Consider the following 22777-nt stretch of genomic DNA (forward strand, 5'->3'; position numbering starts at 1 on the left):
CAAGTGATGGATACCATTTGGACATTTCTAGTGTCTTGGCTCTCAACTACCTTTAAGCTTCATCTCCTGTCACCTCTCTCAACCCCCTCTGTCTTTCCCCAGGCAGCTGATACTCCAGCCACATTTTGTCTGGTATAATTCCATGCCTCCATGTCTTTGCTCCTGCTGTTCCCTCAACCCAGGACAGTTTCTAACTGTCATACTTGGTGAACCTCAGCTGGGAACTCTATGGGAGTAGGGTGGGGGGACAGGGCTAGCAGAGTCAGAATTAGGTGAGTTCTGAGGAAAAACGAAGCTGGAGAATAGGCTCTGTTTGTGCTTGGGGTGGGTAAATGGGACTGCAGTTAGATCAGGCAACTGGTCAAAGATTGTAGAACATGTTTTGGGGGCCCTCAGGCTGATTCCAAGCAGAAATCAGCACCCCAGGAGTGACACAGCATGAAAGCCGGGCAGTGGTGGTTACTGTTGACAGCGGATCCTCGCTGTCCAATTTGGTATGAAGGAGACCAGAAATAGAACAGAAGGTAAGAAGTTCTGGTGGGACCCCGGTAAGAGGCCCTGGCTCCCAATCTGATGAATTGAGCAGGCCAGGGCTCCCATTCTGGGGGCACCTGGAGGCAAAGCCAGGCAGTGGGGGCCAGATAGCCTGCTCCACGTGATGAGTGCAGCATTGACTGGGCCAACCCAGTGCCCTGACAACCTCCAGGAATTCACTCGCTGGGCACCAGGCAATAATCAGGAGTTCTGCCATGCTGGATTTTCATGGGTTCTGAGCAGGCTCTCTGAAGTGGGGTGCACATCTTCCAAGGGGAGCAAGAGTATTTATGCATGAGAAGAGAACACTGGAATTTCTATGTATTCCAATCTCATCCGTTTTCTATTTTATGTCTTATAAGATTCATAATATGTTAGCCTAGTAGTACATTTATGGAATTTGTAAACAAGTAAATATACTTATATTGCAAGTACACATTGACTTCTTTTTACTGATAGGGTGTATGATCAAAGAAGTTTGAAGACCACTCTTCTAAGAGACTGGTGATTAAAAGGAGCAGCACTGGGCGGGATGGAAGGTGGGACTGTCATTTGCTAAGATGGGAACAGGGAGGAGACACAAGTGGGGAGGGAGAAGGAAGGGGATGGACTTGATTAGGGGCTTGCTGATTTGTTGCGGGGATCCCTCAGTGTCATGATGTGGGTAGGCTGGGCAAATAGGCTTGGGGAAAGACAGGCCTGTTGGAATCATGGTGGAAAGGAGGTGCCTGGGAGACACTGCCCGCAGCCAGTGGGAAAGGTTACTCTTAGGTCTGCCTCTAGGCTCTGCTTGCAGCTGCCCAGCCACCCCTGGCAGCTCAGAACTTCAAGAGGCTTTCAAGTGGGAGGAGACAGAGATGGAAGCTGAGCTGGGAAGGTTTCCCAGGGGCAGAGAAGGAAAGTATCCAAGGGCGGAGAAGAGGTGGAGGCCTGGCCTTTGTGGGAAGGCTGGAACTGGGAGGTTGCTGAAGGGACGGAGGGCAAACCCCTTCCAAGTATCTCAGAAGCAGCCTGGACAATCCTGGACAATCACTCTATTTCTCCCCCAAACAGTAACAGAGAGACCCAGGGACAGACACTCATCCTTCACTGGACACCCGGGCACAAGAACAGTAAGGGTGCCTGAAAAAACCGACAGTTCTCCCACTTCCCCACCCCCAGACTCACACAGGGACATGTAGACCCACGCAGACCAACAGAAATGGGAGCCGGCGACCGACCAACCGACCCACAATATAGGTGCCTGTGCGCCCTCAAGATACACCCAGACCGCACCAATCCCAGCGGCTGCTCGCCCAGGCCGGGACTCCGCCAGAAACAGGGAGCGCGCGAGGTCGCTTGAGCCCTCTGGTTCTTCTCCGGTCTCTGCGGGGCTGGACGCTGTCCCGGCCCGGAAATAAATGAGCAGCGAGGAAACTGGTTGCAATCGTCTGTGGTATCTGTGCGGTCTGGGGGATAAAAATTGAGGCGCGGAGGAAGGAGACAGGAGAGCAGACAACCCCCCACCCATGCGGAGAGGGCCTCCGACGTCGCGTTCTGAGAGCCTGCACCCTAAGTTTGGGTGTGGGTGGAGAGGTAGGGCGACCAAATCACTCACTCGAAGGTAGTCTCAAGTTTTGCGAAGCGAAAACTCGCCCCGAAGGCGGGGTTGGGGGGGCAGGCAGACTCGTCTGGGCCATTGCCGGCTTTCGGCTGCCGACGAGAGGGTCCGCAAACGGGTGGGAGGAGGGTCCCAGCAAAGGGGTGGCAGGGGAGTCGCAATGGAAGTGCCCTTGGGAGGATTATTGAGGGTTTATTTGAGATCGACCAGTGTGAGGGAAGGCCTGTCCCAGAGACAGGTAGAGACAAACCTGGAGCCATGGGGAGTGACATACAAAATTTTTTTATTATTATTATTTATTATTATTATTTATTTGTCATGTGCAAAAAAAAAAAAAAGGAAAAGAATCAAAACGAACCGACGCGCTGAAAGTGGCCAAGTAGACCAGAGCCATCGGGGGATCTTTCGAGGGTTCGGCTGGGTCCTGGGTCTGGGTCCCCTGTCGCACCAGCCCCACAGGGACTGGAATGGGACGGGCCTCGGAGTTTGAACCTCGGCTCCCTCGCTGCCCGGCTCGGGCCACTGGAGCCTGGCTGGGCACCGGCAGTTCCCTTAACTATTCTCTTCTCTCGTTTTCCTTTTCAAATAAAAAGGCTCGAAGGGGAGAGAGATCTGGGCGAGGACTCCAAGCCTTTTCGGATTTGTTCAAGGATTTTTATTTATTTATTATTTTTTCACTTTTATTGACTTTGTTTCTGTTATTTCGAGTCGTCACGATCCACGGGTGAGGAGACATGCAGGGCGCATCGCCGCTACCGAGAGAGCAACTACGGGGCAGGGAGGCCCGGCCGCCGGCGACCCAGGGTGCGCGGGGCACGGCCGCGAGGGGCGAGCCTGGGGGCTGGAGCTGCCACCTCTGATCTAGTCTCAGGGGGCAAGGCAGCCAGGGCAGGGCTGGGGAAAGAGGCCAAGGGAGAGAGAGAGACAAGAGAGACGAAGACTGAGAGAGACAGAGACAGGGAGAGGGAAGCAGAGAAGAGAGATGGAGAGGGGAGAGATGCAGAAGAGAGAGATGAGGAGGAGAGAGCGAAAACAGGGAATTACAGAGAAATAGCCAACAAAACGGAGGCGAGAGGAGTCCACAGGACCATGTTCGTCATTTTGCATAGAGATTTCTTTTCTTTCGTAATTTTTTGTAACAGAAAAAAAAAAGCCCCCCTCCCCCACGACGTGCTGTGCTTTAGTGGGCGTGTAGCTGTGTCCCCCCCTCCCCCCCAGCGAGCGGCGACTCTCACAGCACAGACAAGGGGGCGTATCTACAGGCAGGACGGGCGGGCAACTGGGACTCTACCCGGCGGGGCGGGGCAGGGTGGGACGGACGGGGCGGGGTTATATACACAGGGGTTCGCCTTCACACGACACACACCGTCTTTCTACAAAGCAGCAGCCTGTTGGGGTTTTGTTTTCGTTTTCCTCTTTTGCAAAGATCATCATATTAAATAAATGTAGACTTTTTGCGGCCCTGTTCATTTTCTGCCAGAGGAGGAGGCTGGAGGTGGGTGGGAGGGGGTGGAGTGGGCAGCCCCCCACCTTCCACCCCGCGCAGCTCACACGCCAGCTCAGACCCTGCTCCCACCACCTGCAGATTGAGAGTCTGTGTCGGGGGAGTGGGGGAGCATCAAGCAACCGCTCGGGGAAGACCAGTGCCGCGGCCTGCGGGAACTGGTCCTGAGGCAGGCACGGAAGAGCCTCCGGCGGGACAGCGAGTTAGGGAGGAGAGAAGCAGAGCATCGTGGGCTGGGAAAAGGACGGGCAGGAGGGGGAAGTGCGAGGTCGGCAGATGGAAGAGACGCTGAGGTAGGGGCAAGGCGGGGCTGAGAGTCTGGTCACTAGTAGGAGATGCCTGGGCCCTGGGGAACTGGGCAGTTCAGGTGGAGTAGGGGAGAGCCAAGAGTCGGGCTCCTTGGGTGCGGGCTGCTGGGGCCTGCGTGCCTTGGGTCACAACCTTGGAAACACCTGACAACCCCGCCCCCCCCGCCCCTGTCCCTAGAGCCGGGCCCTCACGCCCCCATTCCATTCCACCTTCTGGGCAGGGCACAGGTGGGGGCAGTCCGATTGGCGCCGGGGTGCGGACTCTTTCCCGAGGGCTTGGCAGGAGGCTCTTCCCCCTTCTGCAGAACATCGTTTTGTTCTTAATTTCCTTTGCCCAGCGAAGCCTCCCGGCGCCGGAGCGTCCGAGGCGGGCTGCTCCGGGGCTGGGCCGCGCTGCAGTCCGCGCTGATTGTGTGTCACAGAAACGTGTCCCCCGCGCAGCGGCGGGCCCGACCAGAGTCCGGCGGTGTGGCTGGTCGGCTCCCGGGTCGGCTCGGGCGAGGCGGGGATGAGCTGGGTCGGGCCCTCCTCGCGACGCCGCGCAGTCCAGGCAGGCGGGGAGGGGCGGCGGGCGGGATTGGGGGCGCCGGGCCCGGGCCTGAGGGTCCCGCCCGCGGCTCCACCCGTCCTGTCCGGCCTTCGACGGGGTGAAGTGAAGGACTGTAGGGGTCCTGGGATGGGGTGGGTCTGGGGCGGTGGCCGGGAGGCTTCTTGTCGCGTCGATCCTCCCTCCCTCCGGGGTGGGCGGTCAGACGGGGACGATGTGGAGGCCAAAGCTGTCGGCCTGAAGCTTGATGTGGTCCCCGCGGTAACTAGTGGCGGTCATAGGCAGCGGCAGCAGCGGCAGGGGCGGAGCCCCGGGGGGCGGCACTATAATAATAAGGGGAACCTGGAAGTTAACACAGGAGAAGAATGGGCTGGGTGAGAGGACAAACAGGAGAACAAAAAAGGAAAGTAAAGCAAAGCAAAGACCTCCCCGGGCTGGGGTCTAGCAGGATCCGGGCAGGGAGGCATTGGCTGGGCTGCGGGGCTGGTTGCCCCCAGGAGAGCTGCGTTCACCGGGTGGGAGAGGGACCCGATCGGTGACCGCCGCCGCCCGACTGCGGACCTTCAGGGGGCCCGAGGGTGGGGGCGGCGCAGAGCCTTCCAGCGACGGGGAAGGGAGCGGAGGGGAGAGTTAGGAAGGGGTGGGAGGCGCGGGCGTCCTCTAGGGATCCCGGGGCCTCAGTGCTACGCTAACAAGCCTGCCCGGCTGGGCACCCAAAGGGCGGGTCGCGGGGAGTCGGACCCGCGTCCGGAAGCAGCACTGCCGAGCTGGCCGGCGGACGGACGGAAGCGCTGAGCCGCCGGCCAGCCAGGTGGCGTACTCACTTAGTAAGGCGGGGTTGCTGAATCTCCAAGCCTCGTTGTAGGCCGTGTACTGGGGATGGCTGTACGGGTTGCCGGAGAACTCGCTCCCTGCGGGAGGGCGAGGGAGTGGGGATCAGACACGCGCAACGCCAGGGCGGACCCGACGTGCACGGCCAGCGGCCTCCCCCGGCTCGAGGTTCAGGTGCAGCGAGCAGGGTAATGCCCACTGCGGGCAGACGGCAGGGTGGAGGCGGAACAATCCACCTGGTCCAAATGGGGGGAGCCCATGGGGTGTGTGTGTGTGTGTGTGTGTGTGTGTGTGTGTGCGCGCGCGCAAAAGCACCGACCCGCCTCGCACACCGGCGTGGAGGTAACTGCGGGGCGGTGCCCGCCTGGGGCTCCCCCCGCGGAGGCGCTCCGAGCCACCCAGGAAGGGTTTGTTCCGGGTCCAGGAGCGCCTACGCCGCTGCGTTGGGGGCCAGGGCCTCTTTAGTGGAAACTCTGGTTCTAGGAGCCACAGCCCCACAGGGTGGAAGCGGGGGAGGGTTGCGAAGACAGGCCCTCTGGACACTTTGTCCCAGAAAGTCCTGAGATTGGCATCTCAGCATGGTGCCAGTACAAGGGTTGGGGGCTCTGCTGGGAAACACCCCCCTCCCTCCTTTCCCTCTAGAGATTTGATAGGTGGGCCACGCAGCAGGGGAAGGAGGCGGCGGGAGGCAGGTGGACTGCCCGCCGGTTCTTGGACTGCCCGCCGGTTCTCAAGCGGTGAGCCGAGGGCCCTGTGGGCTGGGAGCCGTCGGAAGCTGCTTCCCTCCCTTCGCGGGAGAAAGGCCAGGCCTCCGGGTTTCCCCCTCGCCCTTTCTCCTGTGTGATGACCCCAGACTGTTTACAGTGATCCCTAACCGCGGGTTAAGTAGAGGAGAAGGGGCCCCTCTCGGAGAGGGAGCTGGGGTGGGGGTGGGGGATGCAGCCACTGGAAAGCCTGTTTATTGACGAGGAGGGAAAGCATGCGTGCAGCAGGATAATGAGCTTCTGAGCTCAACTGTGACCAAGAGGAACTGAGCTATCTCCTTCCCCATCGCTAATGAAACAAGTGTAATTTCCTCATCAGCACTAGATTCTGTTTAACGACTCCCCCCTTGCCACCATGAGCTCTCTGAGGCTCCCCTCATCCCCATCCCCTTGCAGACTCCCCCCTCCCTCACCCCCGCCTCTCTAAGACCTCCTCCAGCCTCCACCTGCTCACTGCTGGAACCTTCCCTGAAGAATCTCCTGGTACCTTACACTTCCATTCGCCCTACCCCAAATCTGGGCAGGGATACCCTCACCCACACCAGCAGCTCTCCTTACCCAGTTCCTCCAACTCCCTTCAGCCCCTATTCTACAACACCCAGCAGCAATCTCCCTCTTGGCCAGCCCCCTACATCCACCTCTGCTTACCCAGGGCTGTCCCTGAATGAACGGTCCAGGAATAGGGCCAGTCACCCTACTCTATCCTCCCCCCCCCCCCAATGAGAGCTGAGCTTCAGGGAAGGGGCACACGGAGGGCAGCCAGCAGGACAGGAAGCAGGCCCAGTGAGTCTCATCCTCTTTAAGACAAGAGTTTTTCTGGTGCTTCTGTGAATAGGAACTTCAACTCTCTTTGGCTTCAAGCCCAGCTCCCAATCTGGGGTGAGGGGTTGGGGAGAGCACAACCTCCAGCTGCAGTCACCAGACCCCAAATATGGCCTCTGTCTCTCTGATCCACACAGCCCCCACCCAGCTCCTCTCAGATGGGGACGGGTCAGAGCCCCCAGGAGCAATGAGGGCCCAGGGCTCCTCTCAGGAGATGTGGAGGTGCTCCAGCTTGTCTCTCTCTGAAGCCAGTCTCTCTGGTTCCTGCCACAGTCTGTCTTCTGTTCCTCTTTCCTTAGGGAATAACTCCCTTCTCTCCCTGGGGGGGGGGGGTCGGCTCTCGACACTGGTCTTCCCTGTGGGTTGGTGTGGACCAGGGTGGCTTTGTCTGAGTGACAGACATGCCCCTGGAAATGGTTCTTGGCTCCAACTTTCCATGGAAACCAGGGCAGACCCTTCCAAGCAGTGTCAGCTGGCTGGGGGTAGGCGGGGGCACTGAGTGTGGAGCTGAGGCTGCGTGCTTCCAGGCACAGGCTGGGGTGGGTGGGCACTGCGGAGGGGCCAGGACATACAGAAGGGTGCACACACTACTGCAAGCACTTCTGCAAGTTCCCTCCCTGGATTACTCATGAGGGAGGATGAGGGACCCCGGCTGCAGCCTCTAGGGAGAGAGAGGGATAGAACAGCAGTGTTTTGCAGGGGAGGAGATGTTGGGTCTCCCCCAGCCCCAGCCTCAGACTACAGACCACTCAGCAGCTCACCCACAGTTTAGCTACTCCCACCTAAATTAGGCAGCTGCAGCATTGTCACCTACCAGGCACCATTCCTGCCAGGGTGGAGGTGGGGTAGCTTCCCTGGCCAGTGGGGGGCACGTGAGGGGGGTAACCAGGCAGAGTGGTGCTCGCCATGTCACGACCTGGAAAAACACAAAGGGGAAGGGGTGAGGCCTGGAAGAGAGGGGCCTGCCTCTGCTCACACAAGGGTACTCCATGGAAAAGAAAGCGCTGCGTGCAGACATGTAGGGGCACACCTGAATGAGAAGGTCCAGGTGTGCCCTTACATGTATCTAAGCTTGTTACCTAAATGTCCTATGATCAGCTGTGTGTATGCACCTCTGCTCTGTGTAGCTCTTTGTGTGTCTCTCTGTGCGTGTGTGTATGTGTGTTTGCCTTTGCTTGTGTCTCTTTGTAGCCCAAACCCAGATGGAGAAGGGAGGGAGATGACCTGGTTTTACTCCTCCTTCCCAGTGAGATATTCAGCTGTGGTCGATCCAGTAGCCAAATGGACCTCTATCATCTTGCTCACCTCTCCCCTCTTTAACACCCCATCTTTCCTTCAGGCTTGGAGGACACCCCACCAGCACCTGTACAGGAGCTGATGGGTATTCCTTGTTCTCTCCAAGTGAAGCTGCAGGTGCTGGGCCTGGCAGGTGTGAAGAGTAGGGGGCCAGCCAGTGGGCTATTTTGCTGTCAGTGTTCATGGCATTTAAATGATAGAAAACCATCCCTGAAGCAAATCAGGAGCTTTGAGCTAACAGTGCAAATGGATCAGATCAAGTTCCAATGAGCAAAGTCTGCTCTCCCCACTAGCTGCTAGACTTCTGTTCCTGGAGGTGTCTATTAGCTAGAGTCTGGAGAGTGGGAGGAAGGGCTTTCCTCGTGTCCTGGAGTGAAGGCAAAGCGAGCCAATCTTAGGGAGATACCCATGGTCCACAGATATCTCTGGAACACAGCTGTACCTGAACGGCCCCCCTTCCTTGCCTGCCCCCTCCATCGCCATGAAGCGGTCACCGCCTTCTTTGCAATTTAGCATGTTCCAATCTCTAATGACAATAAATTTGTCCTCTCCCATACTTCCATGCCCTAGAGACTACTTCATCCTCTCCTGGGTCCTGGGTCCCCTTTCTCCTCTCCATATTTCCTTTATACTCCTCTTCAGCCAGTGCCACTCTCCCACTCTAGTGCCTCTGTCCAACCCTGGGAAGAGGTGTGGCTGGAGGAAGGCACAGAACTAGGTATCTCTGACCCACTTTCTTTTCATCCGTTGCCCTAGACCTCATCTTCCCTATGGCTATTCCAAAGCGTTTCTCTCTCTCCTTGCCACTCTCCCCTTAAAGTCGACCTCACCTCCAACTTTTCTGAAACGTGTGAGTTTCCTCACTGCTACCTTAACACATCTGAATGATCCATCCTTGCCTAAGTAGACAGAGATGCAGCTCAGGCTTTTGCATTCCCAGCTGCCTGTGAACCTTTTCATTAGCTGTCCCACTTTCACCTCAACCCTGACAGGAATAAGAGATCACCTTCCCCCCAGTCAGTTCTACTGACCTACTTGAAGACCATCAGACCAAAACCTCTGGAGTCGTTCTTGACATAGCACGCCCAGCTTTGAAGTCAGTCGCTGGGTGTTGTCAATTCTCCTTAGCAATATCTATTACATCTGTCCCACCTTCATTTCCTCCACCACCTCCACAGCTCAGCGCCTAAGCACCTGCCCTTGGTCTGCCACAACAGTTTTTTTGCTTGTATTCCCTGCCTCCACATTCTTCTCCTTCAGTCTATCCCTCACATGGCTGCTTGGCTAGCCCTCATGAAACGCTGCTTCCATCACATCACTTCCCTTGTAAGAGCCATCATGGATTCTCTGTAGTCTACAGTTTGGGTGTCTCTCTGGCAGTCTACACTCTGCCAGGCTTTCAAAGCCTCCCAGGTACTCTTCCCCACCCAGTTTTCTCAGCTCTGATTCTCACCCCTTCTGGTTTAGTGTGACTGTTTTCACTGGCTTGGATGCTGTGAAATCTCTGCTTTTGCCACCTCATTTTCTTCTTCTTGCTATAGTTTCCCTTTCCTTCCCTTATAAGCTCAAGGCTTAAAACCCCTACTATTCTACCCATCGGAGAAGTTTCTCTCTTTTAAACTTCTATAGTGTCTGTGCTCCATGGTTTACCACGTCACTACCGTTCATGAAACATCAGCCCTGTTGTTTTCTTCCTCAAACAGATCATAATCAAACGGAGGGCAGGCCCTGTCTTCTGCTCTGTCATACAGTTGAGAATATGGTAGATGCTCAATAAAAACTTATTGATTAATTCTCTATCACTCTATTGGACTTAATAGCCAATTCCAGGTGGGTTATATTGTTTTCTGTTTCATATATGTTGGTGTCCTTTGAAGAGGCAAAAGCTGGGCAAAATGTAAATGTTTGAATCTGCTTTTTTTCTACAAATAATTTGAACAATGGATCATGAATTTTTATAAGATGATGAAAGATTTATACAGGATGATGAAAGTGAGGGACTCATACAATGTGACTCAGCTTTATCACGCAATAGAATGATTTTCTCTCTACTTATCTAATATAGCTAATATCTTACATTTTAAAACTCAAGAACAGACAACAGAGTAGAACTGTCAAACAAGAGATCATTTTGAACTCCCAGAGAGATAGCAGAGAGAATCTGTGTTTGCTCTGTGTGGGTTTTCTTTCATTGACTTCTATTGTCACCTAAATGTACAATCCTCCTGACCATCTCTCAGCGGAGAGGACCTCAAGTGGACAAGTCAGCAACATCTATCAATTCCTAGAGAGATTAATAATATGGCATTTCATTGTCAAAAAAGGCCTAAGACAGAGGAGAGTTAGTGAGGATGTAGAGGTTTTGAATTAGAAAAATACAGAAATCCAATTCTTGGTCTTGTGATCCTAATGTCCACAAAGCAGTCAGGAAGAGAAGGATGCTTCTTTCTCAATAAACAGGAATTTAAATGCATCTGAATTCTGATTTTCAGCTGCATAGGTCCCTCAGCTTTTCACACACAAATTCCTTGTACTCTAAGATTGTGTCACACAATCCCTTACTTAGCTTCATGAGAGAAGAGGAAATGTGGGATGACTAGAAAGGTGTTTCCAGCTACCTGGAGGCACCCCTATTGCAGTGTTTATTTCCACTGGATCTTTCTCTTGCAAATGGTCCAACCTCCAGCATATAGAAACTTTGGCCTGCTGAAAGTCAGCCACAGAACTGTTGATTGAGAGACACATTTCCAAATTCTATTTTAAAAACTGAATCTGGGAAGTGATATTCAAGCATTTTTTTAAGTGTGAGAGAAGAGACCCATGATGAGGAAAAAGCATGCAAGCATACGGCTGTAATTCTGCTGCTGTGGATTCTGTAACATCATTACAGTATCACTGGATTCTGTAACATCAGTACAGCATCACTACCAAGAGGTGCCCGTTCAGGACCCCTGAGCCAACAAAGGTATAAGCCACTGCATACAAAGCACCCTCAATGGCTTCATTAGCACACAGGTGACACCTGAAGAACAGGAACAAATTGACCAAACTCTTGCCAGAGCCATATATTCTTCTGGAACACCACTGTCAATATGGAAAACACACACTGCAGGAAGTTTTCAAGTTACTAAGACCGTCATACCATTTGCCCAGCAGCATTCTGCGAGCAAACTTCTTTTAGTGAGTGAATATGAATGGGTAATGGAATCTGTGCAAGGAAGAATCGACAGAGTACTGAGCCTTGCATACTGCCCATGGGTGGACAAAGGGGAGCGGAGACAGACTCTAAAACCGTATGACAGCACAGCCACCTCCTTCAAGCAAACAGGCAAAAGTGCAGAAAGAGGAGAAAATAGCTTCAGAGCAGAATACATCAGTTATAAAATATGTGTCATCCGACAGACGATAGGAAGCAGTAAAGCATTTGCTTTGCTCACTGGCAATGCCAGGAACATGAAAGCAGCACCAAGAATTACACATGGATAAAAACCCACATACTACAAGAGGATGGGCATTTCATGTTGGATAATTGCTTCCTAAGATTACAAAGTTTTAAAGATGGAAGAGCCTTCGAGATGATCAGTCTCACTCCCTTGTTTTAAAGTTGAGAAAATGGGGGCACAGAGAGGCATCGTGACTTTCCTATGGCTACAGAGCTAGTAACTGACAGAGCCAAAGTGTGAAGCTAGGTCTGTACCACACTGCCTTTTAATGATAACATGAACTCAGATACTCCCCAAAAGAGCCAAAGAAAAGGAAAAAGAAGTCATCTGACAAGCAAAATCTCATATTGTCACTGCTGTCATTAGGATGAGGCAAGAAAAACAGGACACAAAGGATAAAATATTGACACTGAAAGTCTGTAGTAAAACCCCATGGGGTGGAGTATCAATCTCCTTGGAGAATTTTCTGAAAAACAAAGAGGCTCTTCAAGAAGCAGGAGTAGTTGAGAATCTAAAGCACCCAGAAGTGTTAGAAGCACTGTATTTGATGAGGATGTCTTCTCAGTTCAACTGCAGAAGTCCCTGAAGATTCTGAAGCCAATTTCTACAGCAATCACTACATCTGAATCAGACAGTGCACTTTTGTCAGACATTCCTTACCAAATGGGCCAGATCAAATCAACTGTTTCAGAGAATCTAAGTGCAGTTCCTCTTACAAGTACAGAGAAAAGCAAAGTGAAAGACTTTATTAAGAAAACTTCAGTCACCGGATAATTTATGCTATTTTGTCAGGTCTTAAGATCCAAGGGCAGAGTTGTGTTTCTACTTGCACCTAGGCTAGCTAGCATTCACTGAGCACCTACTATCATGCTAGGCACTGTCCTAAATATTTTCTATATATTATCTCACTTAACCCCCATCAACCTATGATGCTGATCTGTTTTTAATCCCCATTTTATAGATGAGAAACTGAAACTCAGAGGGGTTAAGTATTATATCCAAGATTTCACAGCCAGTAGATGACAGGACCTGGACTACAGAACAAGCCGTATATTTGGGAATGGATTCTAGAATGACATTCTCAAATAATGTAGACCCAGAAAATAGGTATTTGGCCCAGGAAAGTAACCTGGGATTATGCTAAGCGAATCCTTCCTATAACAGAACATCTTGTCGCTTCTTGTTTCTTGCATGTTTCAGGTTCTTCCATTTTCTACAGCAAGGGTTTTAAACTGGGGTTCACCAATCTTGTAGGATGTCATGGATGTGCTTCAGGGAGTCCATATAAAGCTATACATATGATGTTACAGATACATATATGTAATATCTAGATGGCTTTTATCATGTTCTCAAAAGTATTCATGACTCAAAGATTAATAAGCAGTGTTTATAAAAGACCAAAGAACCTTTGTTTTTTGGTGTAAGAAAGACACTGATTTGTTTAAAACTATTTGAATTGGACCAATAAACCAGATCGTACAAAGAATAGTAAAATAACATGTGAAGGAGTAGGGAGGCTTATCTCAAGTAAGGCAAATGTCAGCATCCAGAAGACCAAGGAAATAATAAAAAGGAAGCTGCCAAAGCAGCAGAGATGCTTTAGCTCAGTGATGGCAAGACAACAGACTTATTAGACACAGATTTATACAGTAAAAGTTATATTCAATCAGTTTAGAGATGCTTTCCCTCAGTATCTTTCTCTGAAAATGAGCACTTTTGCTATCCACTTGACACTATGGAGGACCCTAAGGCCAAAAAACATAACTCTTGTTTTACTATCCTAACCTCAAGTTGTGTCTGCTTCTCATAAGGTCGTGAAAATGAAGACATTAGATTGCTTCAAGGTTGGCAGTCTGTGCCTGCATTTGACACAAGCATTTATAATACTTCCAAGAATACAATTATTAAATTTGTAATTACTGCCTAACTATACTGTACATTTACATTTACTACACCAATTATGATCACTTTATGACCAAGCCAAGTTATACAGAATACACCAAAATAACAAACTTTAAATCTGTAAAAGATGCTTTAAAAGGAGAGGGGAAGAGCTTTCTACATATTTCATTTTATTCCTTATTTCCCGGGTTTCCAAATTCTCCGGAAGTTTTCTCCTGGAGGGCAGAGGTGCCTGTATGAGGGTCCCCAGCCCCAGGCTCTGTCTTGGCCCCATAGCTCTGCATCCCGAGGCTGGCCTGCCCTGGGCTCCGGCAGACAGGGCTGTGCTTGCAGCTCAGGGCGGCTGCACTCCCAGCCGATCTCACTTCCCACCCACAGCTGGACCTTTAGTCCCCGGTGTATCCTAGGCAGGGATGCTGCCCAGATCTATGTGGGCTCAGTAAGGTCTACACCGTGACAGCCAACCAACTGGACACAACCAGTCATGCTGTTCCTACCCCTTCTCCCAGCACGCAGCCCTTCATGGGCCATGGTAGCCTGCTGGCCTAGGGCCCCATAAGAGGCGCTCCTTCTAACTCAGCTGGACCATGGATGGAGCTGCAGCCTCAGGATCGTGGGATAAGGATAGGGAGTGTTGGGGAGAATCACATTCTCAGGGCTGAAAGGGAATTTGACTATCCTCTAGTCTACTCCCTCATTTTACAGAGGAGGAAACAGGCTCAGAGAGAGAGGAAGACACCCCAGCCCTCTCCATGGTTCACTTCCCCAGGCTACCCTCTCTGGTTCCACTAGAAAGTGGCAGAGGAAGACTGGAGTTGGGCAGGTGCTGGCACTCTGGAGGCTGGGCCCAGGCTCACTGATGGGCTCAGAGCCCCTCGTGCTGGGTGGGCAGAGGTTAAGCCTGTTTGCACAGTCTCCCGATACTCCAGGTCTCCCAGTTCCTCTCCGGCTTTATTTTGTTCTCTGAGAGCACTGAATTGTCAGCTCTAATCCTTCCGAAAGCGCAGCGTTTTTCAGGCGCTCTGTGTAAGTGAAACCCTAATCCCAAGGAAAACGGCCACTTAAGCTGCCAGAGCATCAGGCTGCTCTCCGAGCCTGCCGCAGGATTTCCTCCGCCCTGCCTGCCAGCCCAGCCGCCCCCGAGAAGGAGAGGGGAGCATTCCAGGCTGAAGGCGTGCAAAGCCCTCTCTGAAGTAACAATAGTAGCAGGGCTTGCCTCCCAAAGCTCAGGGTTGAAAAAGTGCTGGCTTGTTTGTCCTGAGCAGGGGAAGGAAGGATTCTGATCACCCTGAGGAGGGTGGGAGGTCTTCCTGTCACCTTGCGGATGGCTGGCTCTCCGGGGGAAACAGGCTTTTAGGTCTTACCTAGGTGACTCTGAGGCCACCAGGATATTTCTGAGCCCTTGGTCCCAATACATACCTGTAACATTCACTGGGACACCCCTCTTTAGGGTTTCTGGTCATCCAGAAAAGGTTGGGTTGGCTGACTTCACTTTTACTTAGCCAACCTTTTCTTCTTAGAAAGTGCCGAATAATGGAGTAAACAGGCTTAGTACTGGGGGATCCCCCCCTTTGGAGAACTCTCCTTTGGGACACCCCAAGCATCTCTAAATATCTACAGCAGCAGAAAGTTTCCCTATAACCCAGCTATCCATGAAAACAGTGCCCAGTGTTTTCTACTAGGCAACACTTTTTTGTAGTTGGCTACTACATGCATTTGAAATAAAGCTTGTTGATTTCTCAAAAATATTTTGATTCAAATTCAAACTGTCCTCTCTCCTTGATCTCTAAATGAATTAGTGAGACCATGCCGTGGGGGGCCAAGCACAGTCCATTTGGCATGCTCAGCCTTTGGGTCTCGTGGACAGAGGGAGGAGATGAAGGAAGGAGTCAAGAAGTAAGGCCCAAGGTAATGGGCCAAAGCTGAGCTCAGCTTAGAAGACCATAGAACTACATCTTTGCTAAGATGCCCGGGAACCCTTCATACCTTCCTCCTGCTCATGCCTCTCCTTCCCTCTGTAGCTCCATTAGCAGCCTCACGTGCTTCTGCCCAAGGCACCCTGCTGGGGAGGGAAGCCCGTCACTGCTGGGATGGCTGGTGGGCACAGACATGGGTGTGGAACTGGGGCTGGAGATTGTGGTGGCACAGCTTTTATTCTGTTCAAATTTGACCTGACTCTCCCAGTCCTAGAGTAAATTAATGTCATTTCTTTGCAATATCTTTTCACTCTAGGGTGGACTGGATAAAGAAGTACGGGAAAGAGCCCTGATCCAGTGACTCTCTAGGCTGCAGACCCAGGGCACCCACATTATCTGTCAATGTCTCATTGCTATGGAAATGCCCCTGTAATTAAATCAGAGCTGAGGTCTGGGAGCTGGAGGTCCTTGGGGATGTGGCTGGAGGCCTCAGGGATGTTTGGAGGAGGCTAGCCTCTTCCCCGTGGGCCTTCTCAGCTGAGGAGAAGCCCTCTGGCTTGGTTTGGCCTCCACAGCGACAGGCTCTCCGACTTGCCGTGTGTCTGAAGTTGCCCTAGCCCTCTCCTTTCAAGGTTGGCGAGGAACTCTGATGTCTGTGCCCTAAATTCCTCAGCTAATCAGGGGCTTTGAGCTGACAGACAAGGCTAGGAGACTCCCAGCCTCCTTCAGAAACATTTCTCAGCTTTTATTGCCCTCTCCTCCCCCAAGGGGCTGGCCAAGGGCTAAGCTGTTTGTTTTATGGAGGGAAATGCAGTCGCATTGGAAGGGGGTTGTTAACTACAGGAAAGAGGCACTTCCTAGAGGTCCTCAGGACTCCTGGAGCAGGAGGAGGAGGGTTTCCCAGGGTCCACACCTCTATCTGCTAAAAGGCCACTTCACTAACCATCCTAGATGTGGGTAAGGAGTCTGAACTTCTAAGAGTCTGCAACCCTTTCTCAGAAGCCAAGCCCATACTACTCTCTCTAGGCCCCAGGGGCCAGCCCCTGCTTTTCTTTGAACTTTGCCTTACTGGCTTCCTCCACCTCTGCTCAAATTTGCCAGCTTCCAGGAGACCCCCATCTTCTACTCTCTCTCCCCACCGTGGGCACTTCCCTCTTAGGATGCATCCACATCTCCTCCCGGATCTTAGCTACAGATTCCAGCAGAGCTGCAGTCTCCGGGCATCAAGAGAAGTTTCTCCCAAGCTCTTGAATAAAACCACCTTCTCCGCACCAGGATGGGGAAGCTGACAAGGCTTTTTTTTTTCCCCCACGAGGGAGGAATGGACTGTCCCTGTTACAGTGCTCCAATGTTCAGACATTTTTCCAAAGAGAAGGGAAGACTCTCTGCTGAGACTTAGCAGTCCGGGAACCTGGATAAGCAGGGGACAGGCTCTACTTTCAGGGCTGCCTGAGGCTCCTCTCTTTCCATGCCTCTGAGTCCCAAAACAATGCGCTATAGGTGCCTTCTTTGCCCTTTAAGATCTCCATTATCTGACAATTTGCTGAGCAGTGGTGGGGAAGGGGATGTGGGATCAAGATCTGTGATTAACACAAAACATACTTCTTTTTTATCTTTTTTAGAATTTTAAACATGCTTACATTATAGTTGTTTTTGGATTGTTCTATTATCTCTAGTTCTTAGGGGTATTAACTGTCCTGTATATTGCTTCTGCTAACTCTCCCTCATGATAGTTTGTATTCATTTGAGGTGTGTAATTTTTTATAGTGAGCTCATCTTTAGTGATGGATTTTTTTTTTTCTGTGGGAGTCCCATGTGCCCTGGATTGCAGAATGTCTCTGCAAGGAAGGTTTGCCCTTGTTCCTGCTGGGGTTTCCGAGTGGGTTACTATCCTAGACAAATTTTTATGTAAGTTCTTAGCTGGGGGTTCCTGCCACATCCTCATGGTATAAATTTGGACTCAGGGTCAGGCTTGGGGTCTCCATTTCTCATGGAGATGTTATTTTCCCTCCCTTGCTTTCCTCCTGAGCCCCTGGGATGAGTTTGTGTGTTTCCCGTGCATAGATAGTGTTGTCCTGCTCCGTCTCTGGCTTTACTCAGGGGAATGCTGACTTCTAGTTTCCTGCTTCTTTGGGGCCCAAGGTCATCTTTTCTGTCTGGTGTGTTACAACCCCAGCCTCCCCCAATTAGGGTCTGACTCCAGTGTGATGCCAGCAGCCTCTCACGCTGCTCTGGCTTTGGGTCTCCCTCTGTTTCTTGCATCAGAGGGTGAGGTTTGGTTGTGTGGTAGCAATTCTCATTGTTATATTTATTCAGCTGTGTTTTGGTGAGTTTAGCCTGCCTTGTTTCTAGATATCAATCTCATTCCTCTATAACCCCTCCGGGACTAAAATGAGGATGGCGAGGACTACGCTTGCACAAAGCTCTCCCAGTGCTTGGCAGTGAGCCTCACCAGAGGCCAGTGAAGCCTGCTCACTTGGTGCAGCAGCTCTGGGGCCTGGTGCATCCCTCGGCTTCTAGAGTGAGCATGGAGAACCACTGTATGATCCCCGACTTCCTCCAGCACTGTCTCGTTCCATTTGGGCTCCAGGGCAGGGAACCTGCTCTCATTATCAGGGTGGATTTTCGCCAGGCGAAGGGACTCTCAGAATTCTCAGAAGCATCTCCAAGTGACTTTGGGACTCCTGGTATTCATCTTATTCTCCCAGATCAACATCACTGCCAAGGTCCCCTCTATGGCTGCAGAGCTGGCCAGGCACAGGAAGGGAGGAGTCAAGGTGAGGAGGCTATGAGGAAGGGGGGCTCTTTTCTACCAGTGACAGGCGACTTGAAGGCACCAGCCCACAGCTGGAGTCAGAGTCCTCAGTGAAGAGGCCCTGACCCAGAGGCCTGAGGGACCACTGAGGGGTTGATGGCAGCCCACTGTGGGGTCCTTTGGAAGGGTAAGAAGGAGACAGAAGGTACCAGCCACAGCCAGATAACCTGAGGAAGCCTGGGGCCAGAGTGCCCCCCACCCACTCTCTCATCTAGTTGGTCCCTTTTTCCTTATCACTTAGGAGAGACTCGGCTCCATTCCAGACCAGCAGCCTAGAGCAGTGGGCTGGAGAGAAGAGATGTTGCTGAGCTAGAGCAGCCCAGCGGCGGACGGGAAAGTGGGTGATAAATTTAAATAACCAGCTTGACTTGGCAGCTTGCTGAGTTGTGATGCAGTGAAATTAAAATCTCGGCACAACTTGCAAACACTACTCAGAAAAATCAGTCTCTCTCCTTGGTTCCATGAGAGGAGGTGGGGAGGGGAGGCTTTGGGGCCGAGCCCCGGCCTCTGGCAGCCACCCTTGCCTGCAAAGTGATTAGCTGTGTCCTGGCCTACTGGGCCCCACTCTCCCCTCTACACAATAGTCCAGGCTCCTCTCTCCTCTCAGTCCTGACCTTGTGGAACAGCTGCATCAAGTGGCTGGTGAAGTTTGAAATCAGCCTCCAGTGCCAGGAGGTGGCAGGAATATCAATAAGGTCGGCTCTTCAGGTTGGGCTAGGGCTTCCTGGGCTGGTTTCCTCAGGACTCATTCCCAAAGGTTTGCAGCCTCAGCTGCCTGTCCCTGGGGAAGAAGATGAGCTGGGGGTTTAGGATGTGGGGGATGAAGAGGGCTCCTTGAACATCTTGGCACACTCAAGCCAGGCTGTGGCCGCAGGATGCCCTCCTGCTCTCTCACCTGTAGCACATACCTGGCCAGAATCACCTGCCGGAAAATGCCACCCCTTTTCCTCCTCCACCAAAGCCCTTCATACTCTCCAACCAAATAAGCTCTTAAAGAATCTTGGAGGACAATTTTTACAAATACACCAAAAGCCCCTCCCGTATCTCAGCTATTCTTGGAGCCCAGTTCTAGATGCCAACATCTTTCTAGAAAATCTCACCCGAAATCCACCTCTCTGGTCTGCTCTCTACATCACTGCTCACTGCTACCCGCAAACTCCTGGCCCGAAGGCTAACGTGCTGGACCCATTCCTGAGATGATCCATGAAGCCTCTGGGCACTGCCCTGTTTCTCACCTTGACAGTACCTCCAGCAAATTCTGTTCATCCCCATAATAAACACATCATGAATCATTCATCTTTAATAGATTATGCAAATTAGGAGGACATAAAATCAACAAAGATCAATAACTGCAGCCATTTAATTGCCAGCAAAAACATTTTAAGAATGAGCATAATCTGTAGCCCTTTCTCGGGTAATGGCACCATTAATCCAAACATTGGATCTTGGCCTAAGTGTAGAAAAATCATTCCCTGCCCCTCCCCCCTCCCACCACCCCTCCCCCACTTCTCCACACACTTCTCTCTTTTTGGTAATTTCCAGTTTCTGAGCGAGTTTCCCTGTCATTACCACTGGTGAACAGCTCCGAATGTTAATGGTTCTGCTTTTGTTACTCCTGGCTTGATTGAAATGTCGCATACAGATTGAGATGTTAGTGCTAACTTGCCACCTGGGAATGTCAAGCTGGGTCTGAAATGAACTTTTCTCACACTTGGATCCAGATGGATCAGCCGGAGATGTTCCCAGGCTGAGCTGGGACCGTTCCAGGGCCATGGGGGGGAGGCGGGTGGGGGATGCTCAAGGTGGAGGCACTTTTCTGCACCAGCCTGAGTTCTCCTGCTGCAGGAACCCTACCCCAAAGATCCTTCTCTCCACCCCAGGAAGCCTCTGCCTTCTAGACTGTGGCCCTGGGCCCAGGGAAGCACAGCTGGGGTTAGAGAAAAGTCTCCTGGGCTCTGTTTTGCTGCTGCCTGGGGTGGGCCACTTTTGGGAAGTGACCACTGTAACTCTCAGCAGATCAGGAGAAACATGGCCTGGGCTGGACCATCACTCTTTCTTGGGTCAGAATACCCACAGCTCAGAGAGCTTCCGAACTGGGCTATGGAGGGTTCTTGCCGAGGGCCAGTTGATCATAGGCTGTATCCTGACCCAGCTTATGTTGTCACTCCCAAAAGCCCATCTAGGTCTCCGACACTTCCAGAACTCAACCTCTGATTGCCTAGCCAAAGAGCTCGACTCTGTCCAGGCCAGAAACAGCTGTACCAGGACACCCCTTAGGGAGAATCTGGGAAAGCTAACAACAGGGCTCTCCCAAGCCCCCCAGGTGGAGGCCAGGTGGCCACTCGCAGCCCATCTCAGACCTGAGCCGTGCTCAGAACAGCTCCAAGTCAGAGCCAGCGTGCTGTCCTCCAGTGGGGCCATGCCCGCTCCCTGTCTTTGGTGACGCTGGCTGCTGCCAGGCCCCCAGGCCACCTCCGCTCGCCTTGTCGGCAGGTAACGCCTCAGTGTCTCCCAATCGCCACCAAGACCCTTCTCAATCATTCTGTCTCCCAAGGAACAAACGGCACATTGGCTTTAGTGTCTCCAGAATAATTAGGTGAATTTTAATAACACCTCAATGTGTGTCTCTCCCACTTGGGCATTTTCCTGGCCCGGAAACCCTTCTGCAGTGCCAGGCGCCTTCCACAGCCCTCAGCTCTGTGGCCTGGAGCTTCATCAGCTGGGCTCTATACTGCGCTGCACCTCAGCCTTCTTCCCCTCTAGCTGCTTCTGCTACTCCTCCCTCATCCATGCCAGCACCTGGATTGGGTGCCCCCTCCCCCTGCATTTTGACTGAGGGACAGTCCGGACCCTGCCTGGCCTTGAAATCAAGCCTTCGTCTTAGTGATTTCTCTGGGAAGCTGGAGAAGGGTTGAAATAATTGAGCTTACCTATAACCACATAGCCAGATGCCACGCTCTGAAGCCCAAAGCCACAGCTTTGGCACACCAGGCTGCCCAGAGGAGAGGAAAGCAGGTCCCCCAGGAGCCTTGGGGACACAGGAGTGTGGAGACTCGACACTGGGCACTCATGCTCCACTCTTGCCAGCCCGGCCTATTTGCCCTCATTCTCCTGCACACATCCTAACAAGAGGCTCATAATTCCGGCCACCTTGGTGGAGGCAAGAAAAGAGGCAAAGAAAGAGGCAACAGGATGGGCAGAAAGAACCAGCCCTAGCCCCTCCTGGCTTTGACCTTTCCAGGCTGAAGCGTACAGAGACCCTGACCACGGCTTTTTCTCCCACATCTGCACACATCTGTTCAGGAAGCACCCTGGTTTTTGGAGACTCACTCTCTCTACAGAGATCATGGCAGGGAGCCCACTTGTCACGCTGGGCCCCAGGTGGCATGGGCTGAGGCGCCCCCCACTGAAAGCAGTTTCCCACCCTCCTGGAAGCCCCCTTACCGGTCACAACCGGGTATGTCTGCGTGCCCGACACGTTGCTGCCCAGCTCCGGGTTGGTGGATGCAGATAGACTCGACTTGACTTCATCAAGCCCAGGGGTCAGGGCTGGGAGGGAGTACTCGTTCCCCTGGGAGGAGAGAGAAAAGAGACAGCTCACTATTGACGTACACATGCAGAAAGAAGGCTTGGTGTGCAGATGGGGAGGAGGAACGGGGAGCCCTCCCAGATGGGGTGGAAGGAGATGGCCAGGCAGAGGGCGGGGAGTGTGGGAGGGGTGGGCGCAATGGATGATGGAGAGTTGTGTGTGGGTGGGGGCAGACCTGACTCTGGCAAGCTGAGGTGCAGCCTGTACATTCTCAGCGGGTATCCCAGCACCCTTTACATCTCTGTAGCATCTCTCTTGTCTAAGAAGCCCCAAGGGCGGGGTTTAGCAGTGGGAATCCCCCTGCTGAGAGGCAAGCGGTGTTTTAAGGTCCCCCGGGGTAGGGAATCTTGGGGAGGAGGGGCGAACCCTGACACGATGGCAGAGGCAGTAGCTGGGGGAAGGGCCTAGTGGGGCCTCGAGCCTGGCACTGCTGGGCTGGCTGACCGGGTGCCGGCGCCCCTTTTTAAAAAACAAACAAAGACTGCCTCACGGGCCCCTCGCTCTCTGCCTGTGCACTGGGGTATGAAATTGGGGAGGGGGAGAGTCCACATGGCTAACAGAAGGGTGGGAGGGGGCCAGTCATTGACTCTGAAAGGGTGTCCTGCCTGAAACACTCGGGTAATTGCCTTTTTATTGCAGCCACCGCCAAGCCAGACCCCAGAGCTGGGCTGACCAGGAGCCCGCACGAAGCAGGAAAAGTTGCTCTGATTAATATTACGTTAAATTAAAACTGATTTTCTGCTCTTTCGGGTCCGTTTTTTTTTCCCTTCCGCTTCCTGGCCCCCCCAGAGGGCCCCCTCTCCTCCCTGGCTGGACAGGATTGCCTCGTCATTTCCAATTCCTTCTCGTATTGATCTTCCTGTAGAAATCAGTTTTGTAATTAGCTGCAAATTAGGCCTTCTACTG

The 22777-nt window shown here is 52.5% G+C and overlaps 1 protein-coding gene across 9 annotated transcripts in view; it reads right to left on the reverse strand.

Annotated features, from left to right (window-relative positions):
* Nucleotides 1-2460: 2460 nt before the first annotated feature.
* PAX2 (paired box 2) overlaps nucleotides 2461-22777 on the reverse strand; it is a 91493-nt gene continuing 71176 nt past the window's right edge. For 5 of the 9 annotated variants that reach the window (XM_057531425.1, XM_057531426.1, XM_028167765.2 and 2 more), the window contains 4 exons: nucleotides 21727-21853; nucleotides 7725-7826; nucleotides 5318-5404; nucleotides 2461-4835 (listed from right to left, as the gene is read on the reverse strand). In XM_057531425.1, the coding sequence (XP_057387408.1) occupies nucleotides 4759-4835; nucleotides 5318-5404; nucleotides 7725-7826; nucleotides 21727-21853 (393 nt within the window). In that variant the 3' untranslated portion in view covers nucleotides 2461-4758. The remainder of the gene's footprint in view (nucleotides 4836-5317; nucleotides 5405-7724; nucleotides 7827-21726; nucleotides 21854-22777) is intronic. The other 4 variants (XM_057531424.1, XM_057531423.1, XM_007187336.2 and 1 more) reach the window with 1 other exon arrangement.

The sequence above is a fragment of the Balaenoptera acutorostrata genome, chromosome 16 (assembly GCF_949987535.1).
Source record: "Balaenoptera acutorostrata chromosome 16, mBalAcu1.1, whole genome shotgun sequence".
In the NCBI taxonomy this organism is placed as follows: Eukaryota; Metazoa; Chordata; class Mammalia; order Artiodactyla; family Balaenopteridae; genus Balaenoptera; species Balaenoptera acutorostrata.